A 25,059-nucleotide genomic window follows, 5' to 3' on the forward strand; every position below is an offset into this window, starting at 1 on the left:
GTGTTCAGTATGTCAGAAATTACCAATGTTATTTCAGAGTCTGTGTTCAGTATATCAGAAATTGCCAATGTTATATTCATAGTCTGTGTTCAGTCTGTTAGAAATTGCCAATGTTATTTCAGAGTCTGTGTTCAGTATATCAGAAATTGCCAATGTTATATTCATAATCTGTGTTCAGTCTGTTAGAAATTGCCAATGTTATTTCAGAGTCTGTTCAGTATATCCGAAATTGCCAATGTTATATTCAGACTCTGTGTTCAGTATGTCAGAAATGGCCAATGTTGTAATCAGAGTCTGAGTTCAGTATGTCAGAAATTTCCAATTCAGAGTCTGTGTTCAGTTTGTCAGAAATTGCCAATGTTATATTCAGAGTCTGAGTTCAGTATGTCAGAAATTGCCAATGTTATATTCAGAGTGTGTTCAGTATGTCAGAAATTGCCAATGTTATATTCAGAGTCTGTGTTCAGTATATCAGAAATTGCCAATTTATTTCAGAGTGTGTTCAGAATATCAGAATTTACCAATGTTTTTATCAGAGTCTGTGTTCAGTATGTCAGAAACTGCCAATGTTATATTCAGAGTCTGTGTTTAGTATATCAGAAATTGCCAATTTATTTCAGAGTGTGTTCAGAATATCAGAATTTACCAATGTTTTTATCAGAGTCTGTGTTCAGTATGTCAGAAACTGCCAATGTTATATTCAGAGTATGTTTTCAGTATGTCAGAAATTGCCAATGTTATATTCAGAGTCTGTGTACAGTATGTCAGACATTGCAATGTTTTATATTTAGAGTCTGTGTTCAATATGTCAGAAATTGTCAAGTTGTACTCAGTTTGTGTTCAGTATTTCAGAAATTGTCAATGTTATATTCAGAGTCAGAAATTCACCTGTAAACAGTTATGTGTATTTTTATTTTCAGGCACACAATTCCTACTTAAGAGATCAGTGGTTACACTCTATACTGTGGAAGGTAAGTTAGTTTTGAATTAAGGGGGTACAGAAAACCTAAGGCAATTAACTCTTTAAAAATAAGCTGAACGCTTTGTTCACATACTATTTATCAAGAGAAATCAAGCTTCTCAGTGATCAAAATTAGCAATTGTCAAACTGCCATTTATCCAATGAAATTATTCCTGTAAATTGTATGGTTCAAATTTTATGAAATTTTTATATTTTTGTCAACAGGTCATAGTAAATATTTTGTCAACATTTTATGAAAATTAAATGAGCCAAATCTATTTAAGTCAAAGTGTTGGGTACTTCCTTAAGGAAGATGTTGCATATATATTGGCTGTTTAATTGCAACAAAAAACTTAAGAGCAATTTTTTCAAAATTCTGTACAATTTTCACATATTTTTGAATACTAAAGTTAAGTTCTTTTTGTTTGATTCCCTTTGTCTTGCGTACTCTGCCATTCTTATCCACTAATACACCGTTATGGTGATACATAATACATAAAACTCTTACTGCTATCTAATTTATTGTTGTAAGCAGAGATTTTTGATAAATTCAAGCACAGTTTTATATAGACAGATTGGTACACTATATAAACAATAGCAGTTTTCTGTAAGAAATAAATTACAAGTGCATTTTAGTGAGGCAACACATGTTAGTTACATAAGAAACACTTCAATTGATACAACACAATAAATCACATTCCTTATTTTAAAGCTTTGCACAAAAGTACACCATAAATCATATCAATGTTTACCAATTTTTTTGCAACTGATCAATTTACTATTTTCATACAACCAACTTTTAACTATGGAGTATATAGCTTTTCGACAGGTTACCTACTCTGTGGAAGGACATTTTGCTACTCTGTCAAGTAAGAACAAGCTTACAATCAGTGCAAATTTTATGGAAAACTATCTGTTTTATGTTTTCTATACACAACAAATTTTTCAGAAACAGTTATTTTTTCCCCAAATTGTACTGATTGTAAGCTTGATTTTACTTTTTATACCACCGCAAATTTTTGCAGTTGTATAATGTTATGACGTTGCTGTCGTCATCGTTGTCATCGTCCGAAGACATTTTGTTTCCAGATGATAACTTGAGTATAAGTGTATGGATCTGTATGAAATTGTACAACTAGGTTCCATACCACAAAATGAAGGTTGGGATTGATTTTGAGGGTTATGGTCCTTATTGTTTAGGAATTATGGGCCGTAAAGGGGCAAAAAACAAGCATTTTCTTGTGTCCAGACAATAACTTGTTGATAAGTGTATGGATATTTATGAAATTGTACCACAAGGTTCCATACCTCAAAAGGATTTGATTCTTGATTTTTGGTGTTTTAACACCACTTTTAAGCACCGCTTTTTGGCTATTTCGTGGCGGCCAGTTTTTATTGGTGGAGGAAGCCGGAGTGCCCGGAGAAAACCATGACCTTCGATAGGAAAACTGACAATCCTAGTCAATTAAGTTTGGAGTCAAGTGCACCTGCACGAGCGGTGTTTGAACTCACAACCTCAGTGTTGACTGGCTAGTGATTACAGTAGTAACTACTTAGACCACTCAGCCACCGAGGCCCCCTACCTCAAAAGGAAGGTTGGGATTGATTTTGGGGGTTATGGCCCATATGGTTTAGGAATTAATAGCCAAAAAGGAGTAAAAAAAAAAAATAGGATTTTATGGTTTCTGGACAATATCTTGAGTATAAGTCTATGGATCTCTATGAAATTGTACCACAAGGTTCCATAACAGAAAAAGGGTCCTTTGATATTCTGAATGTAAACATGTATTTAGATTTTTGATTTTAGGCCCAGGTTTCAAGTTGGTCCAAATTGATGTCCAAATTTAAAATTTGTTTGATTTCATCAAAAATTGAATTCTTTGATATGCTGAATCTAACCATGTATTTAGATTTTGGATATTGGACCATAACAGGTAAATGTCCAATTTCAAATTTTTAAATTCTATCATTCATTCTGTGTAAGAAACCTATGCTATGTCAAATATTTAATCACAATCCAAATTCAGAGCATTTTATTTTAATTGCTCTTATTTGACCAAGTACCAGAATGTTCTATCACAGAGTAGGTTACCTGCTGGAAAATTATATACTCTGGAGTTAAAAGTTGGTAATAAGTAAATAGTTTATTTGAATTGAATTTTATCTTGAGCTATTTAAACAGCTTGTATGTATTGAAACCAATGTTGCACAGGTATATGATAATACAGCTGGCTTTGGTTGACTTTACTTTATAAACCTAACAGATTTCTATCTGAGCAACTTTTATATAAAAAAAATCTACTGATAAAATTAACATATAAGTAACCACTTGTAAGAAAATCATTAAACACAGATGATTTTTTTTGGTTGTAAATTGTATACAAAACAGAAGATTATGATAGTTTTATGAATATTTTTTATGACTATTATACAATGCTGTGAATTCAGAAATGTATGCATGCATTTATTATTGTGAATATGTGACCATTGGTAAAATGCAAAGTCAAATTATTGCGATTTCAAAAATTTGATGAAGGAACATTGCTACTGAAATTATGAATGCAACTTTTTATACGACCGCAAAAAATTCTCTATAACATTTTACCAAAAGGTTTAATATCTCAAAAGGAAGGTTGGGATTGATTTTGGGGGTTATGGTACCAACAGTTTAGGAATTAGGGGCCAAAAACAAGCATTTTTGTAGTTTCCGGACAATTACTTGTGTGTAAGTGTAAGTGTATGGATCTCTCTGAAGTTGTACCACAAGGTTCCATATCACAAAGTGAAGGCTGTGATTGAGTTTGAAGGTAATTGCCCCAAACGTTCAGGAATTAGGGGCAAAAAAGAGGCCAAAAAGAAGCATTTTCTAGTTTCCAGACAATTACTTGTGTTTAAGTGTATGGATCTCTCTAAAATTGTACTACAAGGTTTCATACCACAAAGAGAAGGTTGGGATTAAGTTTGGGGGTAATTACTCCAAGGTAGGTCAAAAATTTTGGGGGGGATTTTTTTTCCAATTTTTTTGGGGGGTTCATATTTTTTTTCTTCAAAATTTTTGATGAAATCTTCAATTGCACAGTATTGCGCAAAAACTAGAAATCTTCAATTGTACAGTATTGCCCAACAACACAGTATTGCCCAATAGCATAGTATTGCGCAATAGCAAGAAATCTTCAGGTGCACAGTATTGCGCAATAGCAAGAAATCATCAATTGCACAGTTTTGCGCAATAGCTCAGTATTTGGCAATAGCAAGAAATCTTCAATTGCACAGTATTGCACAATAGCAAGAAATCTTCAATTGCACAGTATTGCGTAAAAGCAAGAAATCTTCAATTGAAAATAAATACAAATCTTTTAACCAATTTCAATGGGATTAATTTAAAGTCTTTGATATGGGGTTCTAACCTTGTATTACTTTTTATAGGACCGCAAAAACATTTTGGGGTTATATAATGCTATCACGTTGTTGTCGTCGTTGTCGTCTGCGTCATCGTCATCCGAAGACATTTGGTTTCCGAACAATAACTTTAGTTTATGTGTATGGATCTCTATGAAATTTAAGCAAAAGGTTCAATACCACTAAAGGAAGGTTGGGATTGTTTTTGGGGGTGATGGTTTAGGAATTAGGGGCCCAAAAGGGTCCCAAAAGAAGCATTTTTTCTAGTTTCAGGACAATAACTTGTGTATAAGTATTGTGATTGCTCTGAAATTGTACCACAAAGTTCAATACCACAAGTAGAAGGTTTGGATTCAATTTGGGGGTAGTTGCTTAAACCGTTCAGGAATTAGGGGCCAAAAAAGGTCTAAAAGAAAGAATTTTTTTAATTTTCAGGCAATAACTTTTGTTTAAGTGTATTGATTTTTCTTATATTGTACCACATTTTACAAATAGAAAATTTCTTCAAATGTTATTTTTTTCCAATAGGGGTGGGGATTGTCAATTTTCCAAAGAAAAATTGGGGGTCACAATTTATTTTGCTAATTATTTGTATATAGTCTGAAAACAGATTTACTAAGTATTGCACAACAGCACAGTGTATTGCACAAAAGCAAGAAATCTTCAATTGAATATAAATTCAAATCATACAACCAATTTCAAGTTCTTTGACTACATTTATTCTGTGTCAGAAACCTATAATGTGTCAAATATTTAATTACAATCCAAATTCAGACCTGTATCAAGCTTGAATATTGTGTCCATTTTTGCCCCAACTGTTCAAGTTTGGACCTCTGCGGTCGTATCCAGCTGTGCCAGGCGAAGCAGTTTATTTGGATATTGGGCCCCATTTTTAAATTGATCTACATTGAGGTCAAAAGGGTCCAAAATTAAACTTTGTTTGATTTCATCAAAAACTGAATTATTGCGGCTGTATGATATGCTGAATCTTATTGTGCATTTAGATTTTTTTTATACGACCGCAAAAAAATTTTGCGGTTATATATTGGTATGATGTTGGAGTCGTCGTCGTTGTCGTAATCCGAAGACACATTGGTTTTCACACTCTAACTTTAGTTTAAGGAATGGATCTCTATGAAATTTTACCATAAGGTTCAATACCACAAAAGGAAGGTAGGGATTGATTTTGGGGGTTATGGTACTAACAGTTAAGGAAAAAGGGGCCAAAAATAAGAATTTTTGTAACTTCCAGACATAACTTGTGTGTTATTGTATGGATACACATTGTACCACAAGGTTCCATATCACAAAGGGAATGCTGGGATTGATTTTGGGGGTATTTGCCTCAAAATTTTAGGAATTGGGGGCCAAAAAAAGGGGCAAAAACAAGCATTTTTCTAGTTTCATGACAATAACTTGTGTGTAAGTGTATGGATCTTTCTGAAATTGTACTACAAGGTTCCATATCACAAAAGGAAAGCTGGGTTTGAGTTTTGGGGTAATTGCCCAAAACGTTAAGGAATAAGGGGCCACAAAGGGGTCAAAATTAAGCATGTTTCTAGTTTCCAGACAATAACTTGTGTTCAAGTGTATGGATCTCTCTGAAATTGTACTGCAAGGTACCATACCACAAAGGGAAGGCTGGGATTGATTTTGGGGTTAATTGCCTCATAATTTTAGGAATTAGGGGCAAAAAAGTGGCAAAAAACAAGTATTTTTTTAGTTTCAGGACAATAACGTGTGTGTAAGTGTATGGATTGTTGTGAAATTGTACTACAAGGTTCCATATCACAAAGGGAAAGCTGGGTTTGAGTTTGGGGATAATTGCCCTAAATGTTTATGAATTTGGGGCCAAAAAGGGGCCAAAAAGGGGCCAAAAAAACAAGCATTTTTCTAGTTTCCAGACAATAACTTGTGTTCAAGTGTATGGATCTCTCTGAAATTGTACTGCAAGGTACCATACCACAAAGGGAAGGCTGGGATTGAGTTTGGGGGTGATGAATCATAAGGGGGTTCAAAAATTTGGGGGGGGGATTTTTTTTTCCTTTTTTATACGAGAAAATATTCCATTTTAAATTGGTTATTTCAGATTTATATATAAAAGCAAATAATAATGATATGGTTTGAATAGGTGAATTATTAAAATTTTTTAAGTTCTTAGACCACATTCATTTTGTGTCAGAAACCTATGCTGTGTCAAATATTTAATCACAATCCAAATTCAGTGCTGTATCAAGCTTGAATGTTGTGTCCATACTTGCCCCAACTGTTCAGTGTTCGACCTCTGCAGGCGTATCAAGCTGCGCCCAGCGAAGCATTTTATTTATTTTGGGCCCTGTTGTCAAATTAGTCCATATTCTGGTTTGAAGGGTTCAAAATTAAACTGTATGATTTCAACTAAAATTAGATTTTTGGTGTTTTTTTTATATGCTAAATCTAACCATGTTGTTAGATTTTGGATATCAGACCGTTCTAGGTAAATTAAATGGATCACTTCAAATTTTTAAGATCTTAGACCACATTTATTTTATGTCAGAAACCTATATTATGTCAAAAATTTGATCACAATTCAAGTTCAGACAGTATCAAGCTTGAATATTGTGTCCAAACTTGCCCCAACTGTTCAGGGTTCGACCTCTGCGGTCGTATCAGGCTGCACTCAGAGAAGCATTTTATTATAATTGCAAACCTGATACTGTCCCATTTTTTGCATTAATAAAAACGTCATTATAATTTCTGAATGTACAGTAACTGTTGTTATACCTAAACGGACATAATTAACTATCAAAATTTGTTATGTAACAATCTGTTTTCTTTCTTTCCAGCGTCATATGTACAAATATGAGAAGATTTTAAAGAGTGCAAGGAGACCAGAAGTTTTATTAAAAGAAATTAAGGTAAAATCAATTGATTATTCCCCCGAGTAGGACTAAAGTATAATAAAGTCATAGCATATTATCCATACTTCAATTAGTATCAACAGATAATGACAGACCGATTTATGAATTGTCTTGTATCACTAAAACACGATCATTCTGTGTTATATCTGATTGGAAGATTTTTCAGGAATCCCTAACTAGTTTACAAGGAAAGGCCTTTTTTGAACTGTTGATGCATAAGGTTTTTGTATCAAAATATAATTACTGTTAGTTAAGCTGGTAAATGATTTCCTAAAGTATAGATGTGACTCAATACCAGCATAACAATTCTTAGAATAGCTGATAGTATTCAATTCTTAATCAAAATACAGGTAAATAGGTGAGGTTTGTTTACAAATGTGTTAGATTTCAATGCTGAAAGGATTCTGAAACTGGTAGATTATGCAGTCAAGTTTAAGCAACAGTCGTAGGAACAAATAATAGATGACAAGTTGTTTTACTAAAAAAAAAAAAATTATTTTGCAAATTTTAGAAGAAAAAACAAGTTTGTACAGTATACTTGTTTAACCATATATTTGAAAAATGAAAAGTTTGAAGCACAGATGGTAGAAATCAATGACAATGGTATTTTAGTACAAATTTTACTGCTAACAAGTGTTGACAATAACCAAATACTTCTAGCAAAGAGACTGGCAGTGTCACATACTAGTTATCTATCTGAACTCATGGCTTATTAAGAGACTAAATTCTCAGAAAAAAATCATTTTGCAGACCATGTAGTCCTCATTCTAGGTTTGGAGGCTATATTGCAGACCATGTAGTCCTCACTCTAGGTTTGGAGGCTATATTGCAATCACCTTGTCAGTCTGTCTTTTGATCTGTTCATCCATCAAATATTTTCATCAGACTTTTCTCTGAAACTACTCAAACAAATTGACTTCCTATATGGTCAGCAGCTTGACAAGGATAAGATATAAAGTGTGCTAACCATTGGGATCTGTCAGATATCTACTTTTTGTTTTCCTATACATTGAATTTTTAGGACTGAATAAACAGTAATTTTTATACGACCGCAAAAAAATTTTGTGGTCGTATATTGGTATGACGTTGGCGTCGTCGTCGTCGTCGTCCGAAGACACATTGGTTTTCGCACTCTAACTTTAGTTTAAGTGAATGGATCTCTATGAAATTTTACCATAAGGTTCAATACCTCAAAAGGAAGGTGGGGATTGATTTTGGGGGTTATGGTACCAACAGTTAAGGAATTAGGGGCCAAAAAGGGGCCAAAAATAAGCATTTTTGTAACTTCCAGACATAACTTGTGTGTTAGTGTATGGATCTCTCTGACATTGTACCACAAGGTTCCATATCACAAAGGGAATGCTGGGATAGATTTTGGGGGTAATTGCCTCCAAATTTTAGGAATTAGGGGCCAAAAAGGGGCATAAAACAAGCATTTTTCTAGTTTCATGACAATAACTTGTGTGTAAGTGTATGGATCTCTCTGACATTGTTCCACAAGGTTCCATATCACAAAGGGAATGCTGGGATTGATTTTGGGGGTAATTCCCTCCAAATTTTAGGAATTAGGGGCCAAAAAGGGCAAAAAACAAGCATTTTTCTATTTTCATGACAATAACTTGTGTGTAAGTGTGTGGATCTTTATGAAATTGTACTACAAGGTTCCATATCACAAAGGGAAAGCTGGAATTGATTTTGGGGGTAATTTCCCACAAGGTTTAGGAATAAGGGGCCAAAAAGGGGCCAACAATAAGCATTTTTCTAATTTCCAGACAATAACTTGTGTTCAAGTGTATGGATCTCTCTGAAATTGTACTGCAAGGTACCATACGACAAAGGGAAGGCTGGGATTGATTTAGGGGTTAAATCCCTAGAAATTTGAGGAATTAGGGGCCATAAAGGGGCAAACAAAAGCATTTTTCTAGTTTCAGGACAATAACTTGTATGTAAGTGTATGGATCTTTATGAAATTGTACTGCAAGGTTCCATATCTCAAAGGGAAAGCTGGGTTTGAGTTTGGGGGTAATTGCCCTAAATGTTTAGGAATTTTGGGCCAAAAAGGGGCCAAAAAACAAGCATTTTTCTAGTTTCCAGACAATAACTTTTGTTCAAGTGTATGGATCTCTCTGAAATTGTACAGTAATCTTACATGTGAACCTCCTGACGGGAATACAATAATCCCGTTTTCAGGGGTCTCCTCCCGACCTCCCGTTGAAGACAAAAAAATCCTGTGTATGAAATATTTCATGAATGAAAAATTTCAGCCCAACATATCTGGTGTAACTGACATTACCTGAAGTTATATTTTACCTGTAAATCAATTAACATGCATAATTATATGGCTTCACTTGTCACCTTGGGTGTCAAACATACTGGTAATCAACGATTTTTACATCAGGCTAACTGCAGTTGTGTAATAAAACTTTGTATATTTAAAATGAATGTTGGGTTACTTCCCTTGATTTATCCTGTTTTAAGTTACTTTCCTTTAAATAATGTAAATTTTTAAAAGAATATAAATAAAATATAAATTGAACAAATAATCATAAAAGGATGGTAATTAAATGATTTTCAATGTCTTAGGACAAATAAAAAAATAATAATTTGAAAATTATTTGAGGGTTCTATACTTCCTTTCAAGGCTTAAATTGAAATTTATATATTAACTATGACCCATAATTACAGTTTGAATGTGTTACTTATCATGCATTAAAAATCTACTTGCATAAAGATAAAAATAAAAGATCTACTTGCAGATAGATAAGCAAATATTCTGATTGCAATGAATAATGGAAAAAAAAGATATGACCTAAAAAATTTAAAGAACATACTAAAAAAGAAGAATGTTAGATTGAACAAGTTGAAAGTTTAAAAAGATAGAGAAAATTTATAAGTACAAGGGTACTATAAACATAATACATTCGTATGGAAAGTTGAAGAAAACACACTTTAACAGACAATTTCTACAGCACACGGTTACATTTACGACAGAATTTATGTCCATTAAAAACCTCCTGATCTGAGTCCTAATCTCCTGACCAAAATTTCCCAAACTCCTGATCTTAGTTTCACAGTCCATCATATGTACTGCAAGGTACCGTACCACAAAGGGAAGGCTGGGATTGAGTTTGGGGGTGATGAATCATAAGGGGGTTGAAAAAATTTGTGGGAGGGATTTTTTTTTCCTTTTTTTTTCTTTGAAATTTTCCATTTTAAATTGGTTATTTCTGATTTATATATAAAAGCAAATAATAATGATATGGTTTGAATAGATAAATTAAAAATTTTTAAGTTCTTAGACCACATTCATTCTGTGTCAGAAACCTATGCTGTGTCAAATATTTAATTACAATCCAAATTCAGTGCTGTATCAAGCTTGAATGTTGTGTCCATACTTGCCCCAACTGTTCAGGGTTCGACCTCTGCAATCGTATCAAGCTGCGCCCCAGCGAAGCATTTTATGATCACATGTTTCTCCAATACTACTGAACATAATGACTTCATATTTGGTCAGCAACTCAACAATGATAATTTGTAATGAGTGTGGGCCGTATATCTGTGTAGACACCTACTTCCTGTTTTCCGATACTTTAAATTACTAGTGAGAGTATGTTCAGCATGACAACCTGTGCATTCTAGTGGGTAAAGCTTTAGTTTTATACACATCACTGTTTTGTAATGTTAGCAGACAGTTTCTGGTTAAGAGTGTCAGCAGTTTGGATATTGATACATAGATCTGACATTACTACATGTAATGAAAGTTAAATAGTGTGTCCATTACTCAATGTAATGAAAGTTAAATAGTGTGTCCATTACTCAATGTAATGAAAGTTAAATAGTGAGTTCATTACTCAATGTAATGAAAGTTAAATGGTGTGTCCATTACTCAATGTAATGAAAGTTAAATGGTGTGTTCATTACTCAATGTAACGAAAGTTAAATGGTGTGTCCATTACTCAATGTAATGAAAGTTAAATGGTGTGTCCATTACTCAATGTAAATGTAATGAAAGTTAAATGGTGTGTCCATTACTCAATGTAATGAAAGTTAAATGGTGTGTTCATTACTCAATGTAACGAAAGTTAAATGGTGTGTCCATTACTCAATGTAATGAAAGTTAAATGGTGTGTCCATTACTCAATGTAATGAAAGTTAAATGGTGTGTACATTATTCAATATGGTTCTTTGTTGTTAAGTCCATTTCTACTATTTGCGATTTTGATAATAGATAAAATATTTTATCATACTTCAGATCCATATTTCTGGTACATAATTTGGGAAATACAAGTACGTTTGAGAGTTTCGGATTACATTACTGATGGTTTGACATGTCTCATGTGATTTGTATTGTCAGAATCATTAAATAGCAGGAGTTCTCAATAACATTTGTTACTAGGAATTAGAAATGTCATTTCTGTATTTGTCTGATTACATTGTCACCCAAAGGAAAAGACATTTAAAGAGTGGATCCAGAATTGTTCTGATTTTATAAGCATTTTCTGTCATAAAACTTTGATATGGAAAATAACATTGATAGATGTTTTTATTAATTGTATTGTCAACAAATGGTTCTATAAAAACAGATTTGCTATTTGTGTTTGAATTACGCAGTCACTTTGCAACTGGAATGTTTGAATCTTATTTTGCATCTACTTGCATGCTTTTATATTGGTATATATACTTGTGCTCATTGTACTCATCTATAAAAATAGAACACATGCATGACATAAATTTCTATGAATTTTTGTATCCTGATCATATGGATACACTTTGTATGCTTGGTTTAAGATTTCTCATAGGTGATTCCAGAATATCAAAAGATTATAATCTACTATTGAAAACTTCATTCATTTTAAATGAAATTTCATTAAATGACAATGATGTATACGTCATGTATGTCTTACTCCCTAGTCCGGTTTTTTTTTGCCTAAGTTTTCTAGAACCAAAATTAGATTTGCATATCTTGAGAATTTCAGAATACCAATTAATTTTGCTATTGGCAGAAGCATACAGGATTTATAATTAATTAATTACCGATTCAGTTTATAATTTATGAGATTGCACTGCTTGTAAGTTAATTTTAATCTTAAATAAGAAATATTCGACTTGTATAAATTTCTCCTCTCTATTTAAACATGTAACATTGATTTTGTTTAATTCAGCCATCCAAGCTGAAATTACTCAAATTAGCACTGAAACTTAGTTTACTTTATATATGATTTTTTGGAAATTTTATCAACAGCTTTCAAATTTTATGCTCCACATTTTTTTGGGGAGTGTATGACTTTGTCTATTTGTTCATCCATCTATCTGCAAGTCTGAAACAAATGCTTTCTGGATGAAATCTTGAGTTTCCTTTACTTGATTGGAACATAACTTAAACCAATGGAAGATATAGAAAAGGAGAATAAGCCTATTAAATTTGAGTACAGTAGGTCAAGTTCTAAATATGTTTAACTACAAAAGATAACCAGAAAAATTGTTTTCCAGATGGTCAACTGAGTTTCATATAAGGCATTATTTGTGGTTTCTTGGTAATTAATTGAGGTTTCCAGTTAAATTAGGCAAAACTTATACCAATAGAGGAAAAAGAGAGGCAAAAGATACCAAAGGGACATTCAAACTTATAAGTCGAAAATAAACTGACAACGCCAGACTAACAGACAAACAACAGTACACAAAACACAACATGAAATCTCTAGAAAAATACCATTTCTTTATTTTTGGACATGTTTCTCTCAATAAATGTGCATTTTGGGGAATATGTGTTGGGGTGCCAGCTCTACTGATATAAAAATACATTTCACTGATTACAAGAACATATGTTTAAGGTATCTCCTTGCTGTATTTTGCTTAAAAGTGTAAAAAGGTTGCTACTTGCTGCCATTAAAATATAAATATGTTAAGTAATTCCATTAGAAACAAAATCTTCTCTCTTTTGTTTACATCTGCACAGTGTTCCTGTATACAGTTTGAAGATAGATTTGTATGTTTATTAAACTTACAGATAGACAGAAGGCTTTGTTAGAGAAATGACTTAAGATTAGCCCTGTACACCACCTGCAAGTCAATCATTGGCAATTTGAATGTTTATCAGACAATTTAATCACTGTAAAATGGAATATACTTTCGTGGCAAGAAAGACTTCTAACAGAATAATCGATACAAAGTCAGCCATAGTTAAGCTGTGTCAATTGTACTCTAGATGTTGTCAGAAATAAAATAAAAACATGTCAATGATTTTAAAAGATTATCTGGTTTAGTGTTTACAGATGCATATAAATAACATGAGTACAATTTGTATCAGACCCAACAATAAATGATGCTTGTCTTTGTGAACTAATAACATGAGTATAATTTGTATACAACCGAACAATAAATGATGCTTGTCTTTGTGAACTTAATAACATTTATATGGTCAATCAGGTACGCTCTGAAGTATTAATCCCCTTCCTGATTTCAATCTGTTTTCAGTACAGCATCTGTGACTTCATTACTAAATGTAATTTGTCAGTTTTCTTTGAACCAGATTTCCTGTAGAGGATTGAGTAAAGCTATTCTGTAAATTATAGATTTTTTCCTCACTTATTTTATACCATATAAGACTTGGTATGATTGCCTTTAATGAAGACCAATTATCACTGAATACTTAGACAACCCTGATGCATATACAGGGAGTAAAACATATGTATAGAAAGTGTTTCTCTCAAAATAAGATACACTTCTACTATCATAAGGCAAAACATGTACATTTATTTAAGAAATATAGGACTGTTTAATTTCTTCTTAATGTGATGAAATATGGCAGAGAGCTATTCTAGTTACGTAGAAAAACAATCATGTCAATTGCCACAACAAAATAAGACAGTCAAAACAAAGTCATATTTATTGCCACTGTAGATGTGATGTGGCAAAATGACGTCCACAACAAAACTATGATGTCATACTAATTGCCACTTCAAAACTATGGCATGGAATAACAGTCATACTTAGTGCTTTGACTTATTCTGATAGATACAGAATAGTCATGCTAATTGCTGAAAAGATTTCTATCCTGTTTGTGCCGAGTACAAATAAATTTGATATCTGAGACGGTGTAGGATTATTCCCTATGTACTACAATGCTCAAAACTATTTGTTTAAAGTGACCATGGTGAATATTGAACCTGAAGCATAGTGTATAAATGCCATACATGAATTCCTTTGTAACCTCATGAATAAAAATCTACAGAAATATATTGTTCCGTCACAAACAAGGATTTATATGGTCAGTGGCTGTATATCATATAATGTGAATACAGTCAAAATAATTTAACTGGTGCATGGTTTATACATTCAGTAAGCGAGCAAGGCTTTATATGGTCAGTGGCTGTATATCATATAATGTAAATACAGTCAAAACAATTTGACTGGTGCATGGTTTATATATTCAGTAAGCAAGCAAGGCTTTATATGGTCAGTGGCTGTATATCATATAATGTAAATACAGTCAAAACAATTTGACTGGTGCATGGTTTATATATTCAGTAAGCAAGCAAGGCTTTATATGGTCAGTGGCTGTATATCATATAATGTAAATACAGTCAAAACAATTTGACTGGTGCATGGTTTATATATTCAGTAAGCAAGCTTTAGATAATTACACGATCTTAATTGTCTGAGGGTACAATACAATAAAACACTTACATTTTGTCATGAAAAGTACTGATTATAAGTATCATCCAGTGGTTATGAATATTGATTATTGGACATTTAATGCCCCAGTTGGGAAATGGGGTAAATTATTTAATTAGGGATAATTATTAGCCTATTAAGAAGGATATGTAAAGTTTGTTGGAGATTTTACATGTATGATTGGTGCCTTATGGAAGTGGTTTGTACAAATGATTAAGTAGATAGATAAAGGCAGTAGCTTTATATTAAAATATCGAAAAAACCCAGTTATAAATACAATTTTATTGTATGTATGTCTAGTTAACACAAGAGTTCCTTTATGAAAATTCTTGTGTTTCTTGGGACTGAATGAAAGACTGACCACCTATTAGAAAATGCAGAAATTTAAGTTTATAAAAAGGAGAAAAGAATTTCTGAATGTTAAGGGCCAGTATTACTTTGATTAAAGAAGTAGATTAGGATTATGCTAATTCTTGTCATTGGGCATCCATACACAGGCTCATTTTACCCTCCTTTTATGATCTAATTCATGTTATTGGGCATGGATACACTGTGAGCCATACACAGGCTCATTTTACCCTCCTTTTATATAATCTAATTCATGTCATTGGGCATGGATACACTGTGAGCCATACAGGCTCATTTACCCTCATTTTAATCTGAAGTAAACTAGATTTAATGAGAAAAATAATGTTTATATAAGGTTATTTATAATTACTGTTGATGTAGAGTGACTTAAAGTGATTACATAGATCTCCTTGATGACGTCAGTGATTTGATAGATGTGTTACTACAATAGTCATCTTGTCTATAATAACATCTATTTATCTCATGACCGATATACAAATTCAATTCTCACATTTTAGGTTAAATACGTTATTAGATTTAACATTTAAGAGAATATTTGATGTTTATGATCAATGTAACTATTTCAGTTGTAATATTAGTTTGAATTATATCTACGTCCAGTAATATAAATGAACTTCAACCTTTTTGTGGTAGGTTTGAGAAGCTGAGATGATGAGTACCCCACCCTTTGTCATATAGTTCATCTTAAATTCTCTACCTTATTACATATCATGAAGCTGGAAAAAGTGACCTATTTCAGGCTCATCACTACCACACATAACATAGTAAATGGCCCTCCTGAGCCATGACAATGTTATTGATATGGAAAAATCATCATTGTAAGTAAGTACTCACACACTGACAGTTATAATAAGAGGAAATGAAATATTTGTTGAAGATTAACTTCACCAATATCTTGGACTTATTTAATATTTTTAAAAGGGGGCTTATATCCCTTGGAAAAGAGTTATACCCATTAGAAATGAGTTGTAGTCCTTGGAAGGGACTTATAACCCTTGGAAGTGACTTATAACCCTTTGAAGGGAGTTATACCCATTGGATGAGAATTTTTATAATATGAAAAATCAACATTATTAGCCTTCTCATGCCAGTGTTACTCATTGAAGTTTGATGAGATTTATGAGCAAAACCCATACTGTATAATAAGCTATGAAAGGCCCTGGAAAGGTAAAATGTGAAACAATTCACTAGAGAAAGCCAACAGCCTAATTTATGCAAAAAGTAATAAACAAAATCAAATACATGTACTAGTATGACAAACAGCAACTAGATTAGCCTGGTATCTTGAAGTTTATTTACACAAAACTTGTTACAAATCATGGAGTATTTAACAAGAAGTCCATATAATATATTTATAGGATGATGCACATGGTATTCAGCTGATCCAAATGATACATTTTTTTAAATGGATAATAAATCTATGTTATAGGGAGGCTTTTAAATGGAATTGAAATAAGTCACTTCATCATACTTATTTGACTAGTCATTAAAAAATCAATAGCTTTGACAATTTTTTTTTTTTTATTGGTATAATTTAGTGCCTTCATTTATTTGTCTCGCCTGTGGCAAATGTTCCAGAATGCTGGACGTAGGTAAAGCTTCATATTTCAGAAGGTTAGAGAGCAGGAAATTTCCATCTGACATATGATTGTCTGTTGTCCTAGACCTTATTTTCATAATTAAGACTGTAGTCCTGTCAGGTTTAGGATTTTTTGTCAGATGTTCTGATTCCTTGATTTTTTTCCTACGTTACAGGGTAAAATATTTTGCCCTATATCACCCATTTTCTTTTCATAGAAGACTTCAATATCTTATAAAAGTAATTACCAAAATTTAAGCAGATTCCAGTCTGAGTCAGCCTTTTCCTGCCATTTTTTCAAAATCAAAATATCTCGAAAGGGAGTTCCATAACCTATCAATATTTTAGCTTATTTTGTTCCTTAACTAATGCTCTTCTGATTTATAGTATCAATTTCTTAATTCCAGATTTTTTATACGACCGCAAAAAAATTTTTGTGGTCGTATATTGGTATGACGTTGGCGTCGTCGTCGTCGTCGTCGTCGTCGTCGTCCGGCGTCGTCGTCCGAATACACATTAGTTTTCGCACTCTAACTTTAGTTTAAGTGAATGGATCTCATTGAAATTTTACCATAAGGTTCAATACCACAAAAGGAAGGTGGGGATTGATTTTGGGGGTTATGGTACTAACAGTTAAGGAATTAGGGGCCAAAAGGGGCCAAAAATAAGCATTTTTGTAACTTCCAGACATAACTTGTGTGTTAGTGTATGGATCTCTCTGACATTGTACCACAAGGTTCCATATCACAAAGGGAATGCTGGGATTGATTTGGGGGTAATTGTCTCCAAATTTTAGGAATTAGGGGCCAAAAAGGGGCAAAAAACAAGCATTTTTCTAGTTTCATGACAATAACTTGTTTGTAAGTGTATGGATCTTTATGAAATTGTACTACAAGGTTCCATATCACAAAGGGAATACTGGGATTGATTTTTTGGGTAATTTCCTCCAAATATTAGGAATTAGGGGCAAAAAAGGGGCAAAAAACAAGCATTTTTCTAGTTTCATGACAATAACTTGTTTGTAAGTGTATGGATCTTTATGAAATTGTACTACAAGGTTCCATATCACAAAGGGAAGGCTGGGATTGATTTTGGGGGTTTTCCCTCAAAATTTTAGTAATTAGGGGCCATAAAAGGGCAAAAAAAACATGCATTTTTCTAGTTTCAGGACAATAACTTGTGTGTAAGTGTATGGATCTTTATGAAATTGTACTGCAAGGTTCCATATCACAAAGGGAAAGCTGGAATTGAGTTTGGGGGTAATTGCCCTAAACGTTTAGGAATTTGGGGCCAAAAAGGGGCCAAAAAACAAGCATTTTTCTAGTTTCCAGACAATAACTTGTGTTCAAGTGTATGAATCTCTCTGAAATTGTACTGCAAGGTACCATACCACAAAGGGAAAGCTGGGATTGAGTTTGGGGGCGATGAATCATAAGGGGGTTCAAAAAATTGGGGGGGGGGGTTTTTTTTTTCCTTTTTTTTCTTTAACATTTTCCATTTTAAATTGGTTATTTCTGATTTATATATAAAAGCAAATAATAATGATATGGTTTGAATAGGCATACATGTGAACCTCCCGACGGGAGTACAATAATCCCGTTTTCAGGGGTCTCCTCCCCCCTCCCGTTGAAAAAATCCCGTGTATGAAATTTTTCATGAATGAAAAATTTCTGCCCAACATAACATCTCAGGCATCTGGTGTAACTGACATTACCTGAAGTTATATTTTACCTGTAAATCAATTAACATGCATAATTATATGGCTTCACTTGTCAGCTTGGGTGTCAAACATACTGGTAAGCAACGATTTTTACCTCAGGCTAACTGCCGTTGTGTAACAAAAACTGTGTATTTATTGGGTTACTTCCCTTGATTTATCCTGTTTTAAGTTACTTTCCTTTTAATAATGAAAATTTTTAAAAGAATATAAATAAAATATAAATTGAACAAATAATCATAAAAGGATGGTTATTAAATGATTTTAAATGTCTTAGGACAAATAAAAAAATAATAATTTGAAAATTATTTGAGGATTCTATACTTCCTTTTAAGGCTTAAATTGAAATTTATATAATAACTATGACCCTAACTTTACAGATAGAATGAATTTCTGAGTTTGCAAATAAAAACTATTTGCAAGAGAAAAAAAATTAAAAAAAAACTATTTGCAGACAGCTAAACAAATGTTCTGGTTGCAATGATTGTTTTATAGAATATGAAGTAAAAATTTAAAGAACATACTGGAAAAAAACAATGTTAGATTGAACATGTAGAATATAAAGATGGAGAAACTTTATAAGTACAAGGGTACTATAAACATAATAAATTGGTTAAAAAGTTGAAGAAAACACACTTTAAAAGACCATTTTTACAGCACACGGTTACATTTACAACAAAATTAATGTCGATTAAAAACCTCCTGATCTGAGTCCTAATCTCCTGACCAAAATTTCCCAATCTCCTGATCTGAGTTTCACAGTCCATCACATGTATGAATAGGTAAATTGAAAATTTTTAAGTTCTTAGACCACTTTCATTCTGTGTCAGAAACCTATGCTGTGTCAAATATTTAATTACAATCCAAATTCAGTGCTGTATCAAGCTTGAATGTTGTGTCCATACTTGCCCCAACTGTTCAGGGTTCGACCTCTGCGGTCGTATCAAGCTGCGCCCCAGCGGAGCATTTTATTTTAAATTTCACTTGACAACATCCTTAAATGACCCCTTTAAAAACTATGTAAGTAACTGGTCAACTATATTCTGTTGGAAAAACATTGTAATGTCTAGATGTCATTAGGCAGGGTTCATCTGACCTTCACCTCATTTTATGGATTGAGTGATCAAAGTTAAGTTTTCAGTTTTCCTGATTATAGGTCCATTTTTAGCTCACCTGGCTCAAAGGGCCAAGTGAGCTTTTCTCATCACTTGGCGTCCGTCGTCCGTCGTCGTCCGTCGTCCGTTAACTTTTACAAAAATCTTCTCCTCTGAAACTACTTGGCAAAATTTAACCAAACTTGGCCACAACCATCATTGGGGTATCTAGTTTAAAAAATGTGTACGGTGACCCGGCCAACCAACCAAGATGGCCACCATGGCTAAAAATAGAACATAGGGGTAAAATGTAGATTTTGGCTTATATCACTGAAACCAAAGCATTTAGAGCAAATCTGACATGGGGGTTAAATTGTTTATCAGGTCAAGATCTATCTGCCCTGAAATTTTCAGATGAATCGAACAACCCGTTGTTGGGTTGCTGCCCCTGAATTGGTGATTTTAAGGAAATTTTGCCGTTTTTGGTTATTATCTTGAATATTATTATAGATAGAGATAACCTGTAAACAGCAATAATGTTCAGCAAAGTAAGATCTACAAATAAGTCAACTTGACCAAAATGGTCAGTTGATCCCTTAAGGAGTTATTGCCCTTTATAGTCAATTTTTAACCATTTTTCGTAAATTTTTGTAATCTTTTACAAAAATCTTCTTCTCTGAAACTACTAAGACAAATTTAACCAAACTTGTCCACAATCATCATTAGAGTATCTAGTTTAAAAAATGTGTCTGATGACCCCACCCGTGAACCAAGATGGCCAACATGGCTAAAAAATAGTACATAGGGTAAAATGCAGTTTTTGGCTCATATCTCTGAAACCAAAGCATTTAGAGCAAATCTGACAGGATAATATTGTTCATTAGGCCAAGATCTATGTGCCCTGATCAGACCAATCAGGCAACACGTTGTGGGGTTGCTGCCCCTGAATTGGTAATTTTAAGAAAATTTTGCAGCTTTTGGTTATTATCTTGAATATTATTATTGATAGAGATAAACTGTAAACAGCAATAATGTACAGCAAAGTAAGATCTACAAATAATTCAACATGACCGAAATTGTCAATTGACCCCTTAAGGAGTTATTGCCCTTTATAGTCAATTTTTTACAATTTTCATAAATTTTGTAAATTTTTGTAATTTTTTACAAAATATTTTCCACTGTAACTACTGGGCCAAGTTCATTATAGATAGAGATAATAGTAAGGAGCAAGAATGTTCAGTAAAGTAAGATCTACAAACACATCATCTTCACCAAAACACAATTTTGTCATGAATCCATCTGTGTCCTTTGTTTAATATGCACATAGACCAAGGTGAGCGACACAGGCTCTTTAGAGCCTCTAGTTTATTGATAGCGCAACTATATTTGGTATATAAAATGATTGTAAGGTGTGCATTTCAGTATGACAGTCATCTATCCTTGATACCATTTCATGGTTTATTTGTCAAACTTAAGTTTTAGTTATATCTTTACTTAAGTATATAAAGACCTTGATTTTAAAGACTTTCAACATAATATTCAATCATGATCAGTAAAGTAGGCGTATGGACTTTTGTATAAATTATCAGGTGAAGAAAGATGTTAAAAGGATATTATAGATATTTGCTGAAGAAATAATCTTCTTGAGTAATAAATATTGTCTGATGGAAGGTTTATATATGTCGTTATGAAACTTAATTATGTTCAGAAAACAATCCTGTTTTTAAAGATTAACTTAATAACATCTAATGAGATGCTTTTCTTTATGTAAAGCAATAAGTGAAAATCTAAATCAAAACTTTGTCCTTTTGATTTTGTTGTTGTTTTTAAAGGATATCTGCAAAAATTTTGAATAAGGCCCATATTCTTTAAGCTAAAGACAGAACTTGAGAAGGGATTTTTAAGAATTTATGAAGGTGAAGGAATTAAAAGAGGATTTATAATGTGATAATATGGAATTAAAATGTGTGCTTGCATGAAACCTGATCCATAATAGAATCCAGGAGAAAATTATGTTAATGATATAACAACTAATCATAAATAGTCAGCTTTTTTTTAATCTGTATATCATGTTTCCTTCACAAGTTGCTGTGTCCTTGTCACACTATTTGGAACATGGTTACCTATATGGTAAAACGAATATGTGTTGGTCTTTTTTATTTTAAGAATTAAGTATAGAGGCTCTGCCTATAAATCTCATTATATTTCAATATGTGATCAATACATAGATGTGAAGCTTGTCATGCAGGAACAGTTCATTACACGGAGGATTTTTCAACTATTGTATGTTTGTGAAGAAAACTAAAAATTATTACTGCTTTGGATCATCATTGACAGATTTTTATACGACCGCAAAAAAATTTTTGTGGTCGTATATTTGTATGACGTTGGCGTCGTCATCGTCGTCGTCGTCTGGCGTCGTCCAGCGTCGTCCGAAGACACATTGGTTTTCGCACTCTAACTTTAGTTTAAGTGAATGGATCTCTATGAAATTTTACCACAAGGTTCAATACCACAAAAGGAAGGTTGGGATTGATTTTGGGGGTTATGGTACCAACAGGAAAGGAATTAAGGGCCAAAAAGGGGCCAAAAATAAGCATTTTTGTAACTTCCAGACATAACTTGTGTGTTAGTGTATGGATATCTCTGACATTGTACCACAAGGTTCCATATCACAAAAGGAATGCTGGGATTGATTTTGGGGGTAATTGTCTCAAAATTTTAGGAATTAAGGGCAAAAAACAAGCATTTTTCTAGTTTCATGACAATAACTTGTGTGTAAGTGTATGGATGTTTCTGAAATTGTACTACAAGGTTCCATATCACAAAGGGAAAGCTGGAATTGAGTTTGGGGGTAATTGCCGAAACGTTTAGGAATTGGGGGCCAAAAAAGGGGCCAAAAATAAGCATTTTTCTAGTTTCCAGACAATAACTTGTGTTCAAGTGTATGGATCTCTCTGAAATTGTACTGCAAGGTACCATACCACAAAGGGAAGGCTGGGATTGATTTTGGGGTTAATTGCCTCAATATTTTAGGAATTAGGGGCCAAAAAGGGGCAAAAAACAAGCATTTTTCTAGTTTCAGGACAATAACTTGTGTGTAAGTGTATGGATCTTTCTGAAATTGTACTACAAGGTTCCATATCACAAAGGGAAAGCTGGGTTTGAGTTTGGGTGTAATTGCCCTAAACATTTAGGAATTAGGGGCCAAAAAGGAGCCAAAAAACACATTTTTCTAGTTTCCAGACAATAACTTGTGTTCAAGTGTATGGATCTCTCTGAAATTGTACTGCAAGGTACCATACCACAAAGGGAAGGCTGGGATTGAGTTTGGGGGTGATGAATCATAAGGGGGTTCAAAAAATTTGGGGCGGGGGATTTTTTTTTTTCCTTTTTTTTTCTTTTAAAATTTTCCATTTTAAGTTGGTTATTTCTGATTTATATTTTAAAGCAAATGATAATGATATGGTAGGAGATACACACCAAACAGGATGTGTAAATTATTATATAATAAGTATTGTGCAATAGCAAGAAATTTTCAATTGCACAGTATTGCACAATAGCAAGAAATCTTCAATTGCACAGTATTGCGCAATAGCAAGAAATCTTCAATTGCACAGTATTGCGCAATAGCAAGAAATATCCAATAGCACAATATTGCGCAATAGCAAGAAATTGTCAATTGTACAGTATTGCGCAATAGCAAGAAATATTTAATTGCACAGTATTGTGCAAAAGAAGATACTTCGTATAAATTGCTTATTTCTTGACCAATTTCAATGGGGTTTTATTCTTGAATTCTTGGGGTTCTTTAATATGCTGAATCTAACCGTGTATTTAGTTTTTTGATTTTGGGCCCCGTTTTTTAATTTGGTCCACATTGAGGTCCAAAGGGTCCAAAATTAAACTTTGTTTGATTTCATCAAAAATTGAATTATTGGGGTTCTTTGATATGCCAAATCTAACCGTGTATTTAGATTCTTAATTTTTGGTTCCGTTTTCAAATTGGTCTACATTAAGGTCCAAAGGGTCCAAAATTAAACTTAGTTTGATTTTAACAAAAATTGAATTCTTAGGGTTCTTTGATATGCTGAATCTAAACATGTATTTAGATTTTTGATTATGGGCCCAGTTTTCAAGTTGGTCCAAATCGGGGTCCAAAATTAAACTTTGTTTGATTTCAACAAAAATTGAATATATAGGGGTTCTTTGATATGCTGAATCTAACCATGTATTTAGATTTTTGATTTTTGGGCCCCGTTATCAACTTTGTCCACATTGAGGTCAAAAGGGTCCAAAATTAAACTTTGTTTGATTTCATCAAAAACTGAATTCTTGGGGTTCTTTGCTGAATCTAACCATGTATTTAGATTTTGGATATTGGACCATAATAGGTGAATGTCCAATTTAAAATTTTTAAGTTCTTAGACCACATTCATTCTGTGTCAGAAACCTATGCTGTGTCAAATATTTAATCACAATCCAAATGCAAAGCTGTATCAAGCTTGAATGTTGTGTCCATACTTGCCCCAACTGTTCAGGGTTCGACCTCTGCGGTCGTATCAAGCTGCGCCCTGCGGAGCATTTTATTATAATTTGATAAGCCCTTCTTAATTTGGCATCGGTATTTTGGTTACTGAAAATTATTATGAGATTAAATGGTTAATGCCATCTTGTTGTGGCATTTGATGAGTTGTTGTCTGGATACTGTTTCAGTTAGATTAGTGTACGAAAGGCAAAATTAGATTGAAAGTATTAAAACATATACCAAAGATTTCCCAGTAGAAATGATATTTACTACATAGGAAAATTGATTTGTGTACATATTGAAATGCAAGACATTGTACTGAATTTTAGTTAAATATATATATAAAGAGCTCAAAAGTCAGTAGAAAATGTTTACGGTTTTTATACGCCCGTTTACGGGACGTATTATGGTATACCGTTGTCCGTCTGTCCATCTGTCCCTCCGTCCGTCGTCAACATGTCGGACATTAACTCAAAAAAGCTTTAACCAACTTGCAAGAAATTTTGGTGAATTGTTTATATCTATTGACATGAGCTCCTTTTCGATTTTTATAAATTTTAGATTTTACGTTTCCAAGTTACAGGGTTTTATTCATAGATTTTCCAGTTTTCGGACAATAACTATGGGCTTTTATGGTTGCAAAGTCCATTGGAAATTTTGAAAGCAAATTTAAATTTAAAGTATGCATTTAATTTTCCATTATCTTTTGAATAGCAATTTATATAAGACTGCAAAATTTAGTATAGGTTCATATAGTGCTATGATGTCATCATCCTTTGCATCGTCGTCAACAGAAAACACATTTGATTTCCGAACAATAACTTTAGTTTAAGTGAAT

General features: G+C 33.0%; 1 protein-coding gene and 2 long non-coding RNA genes across 5 annotated transcripts in view; 2 read left to right on the plus strand and 1 right to left on the minus strand.

The window, feature by feature from the left end:
• Positions 1-25,059, plus strand: part of LOC127700311 (C-Maf-inducing protein-like) — a 104,542-nt gene that overhangs the window by 41,832 nt on the left and 37,651 nt on the right. For all 3 annotated transcript variants that reach the window (XM_052203724.1, XM_052203725.1, XM_052203726.1), the window contains exons 3-4: positions 921-971; positions 7,186-7,257. In XM_052203724.1, the coding sequence (XP_052059684.1) occupies positions 921-971; positions 7,186-7,257 (123 nt within the window). The remainder of the gene's footprint in view (positions 1-920; positions 972-7,185; positions 7,258-25,059) is intronic.
• Positions 8,295-19,009, plus strand: LOC127700319 (uncharacterized). Its single transcript, XR_007981541.1, has 2 exons — positions 8,295-8,440; positions 17,460-19,009. It is a non-coding gene; the product is annotated as an uncharacterized LOC127700319 (long non-coding RNA).
• Positions 9,743-24,293, minus strand: LOC127700323 (uncharacterized). The gene is made up of 2 exons (XR_007981551.1): positions 24,243-24,293; positions 9,743-10,680 (listed from the first exon to the last, which is right to left on the minus strand). It is a non-coding gene; the product is annotated as an uncharacterized LOC127700323 (long non-coding RNA).

The sequence above is a fragment of the Mytilus californianus genome, unplaced genomic scaffold (assembly GCF_021869535.1).
Source record: "Mytilus californianus isolate M0D057914Y unplaced genomic scaffold, xbMytCali1.0.p SCAF_5, whole genome shotgun sequence".
Classification (NCBI taxonomy): domain Eukaryota; kingdom Metazoa; phylum Mollusca; class Bivalvia; order Mytilida; family Mytilidae; genus Mytilus; species Mytilus californianus.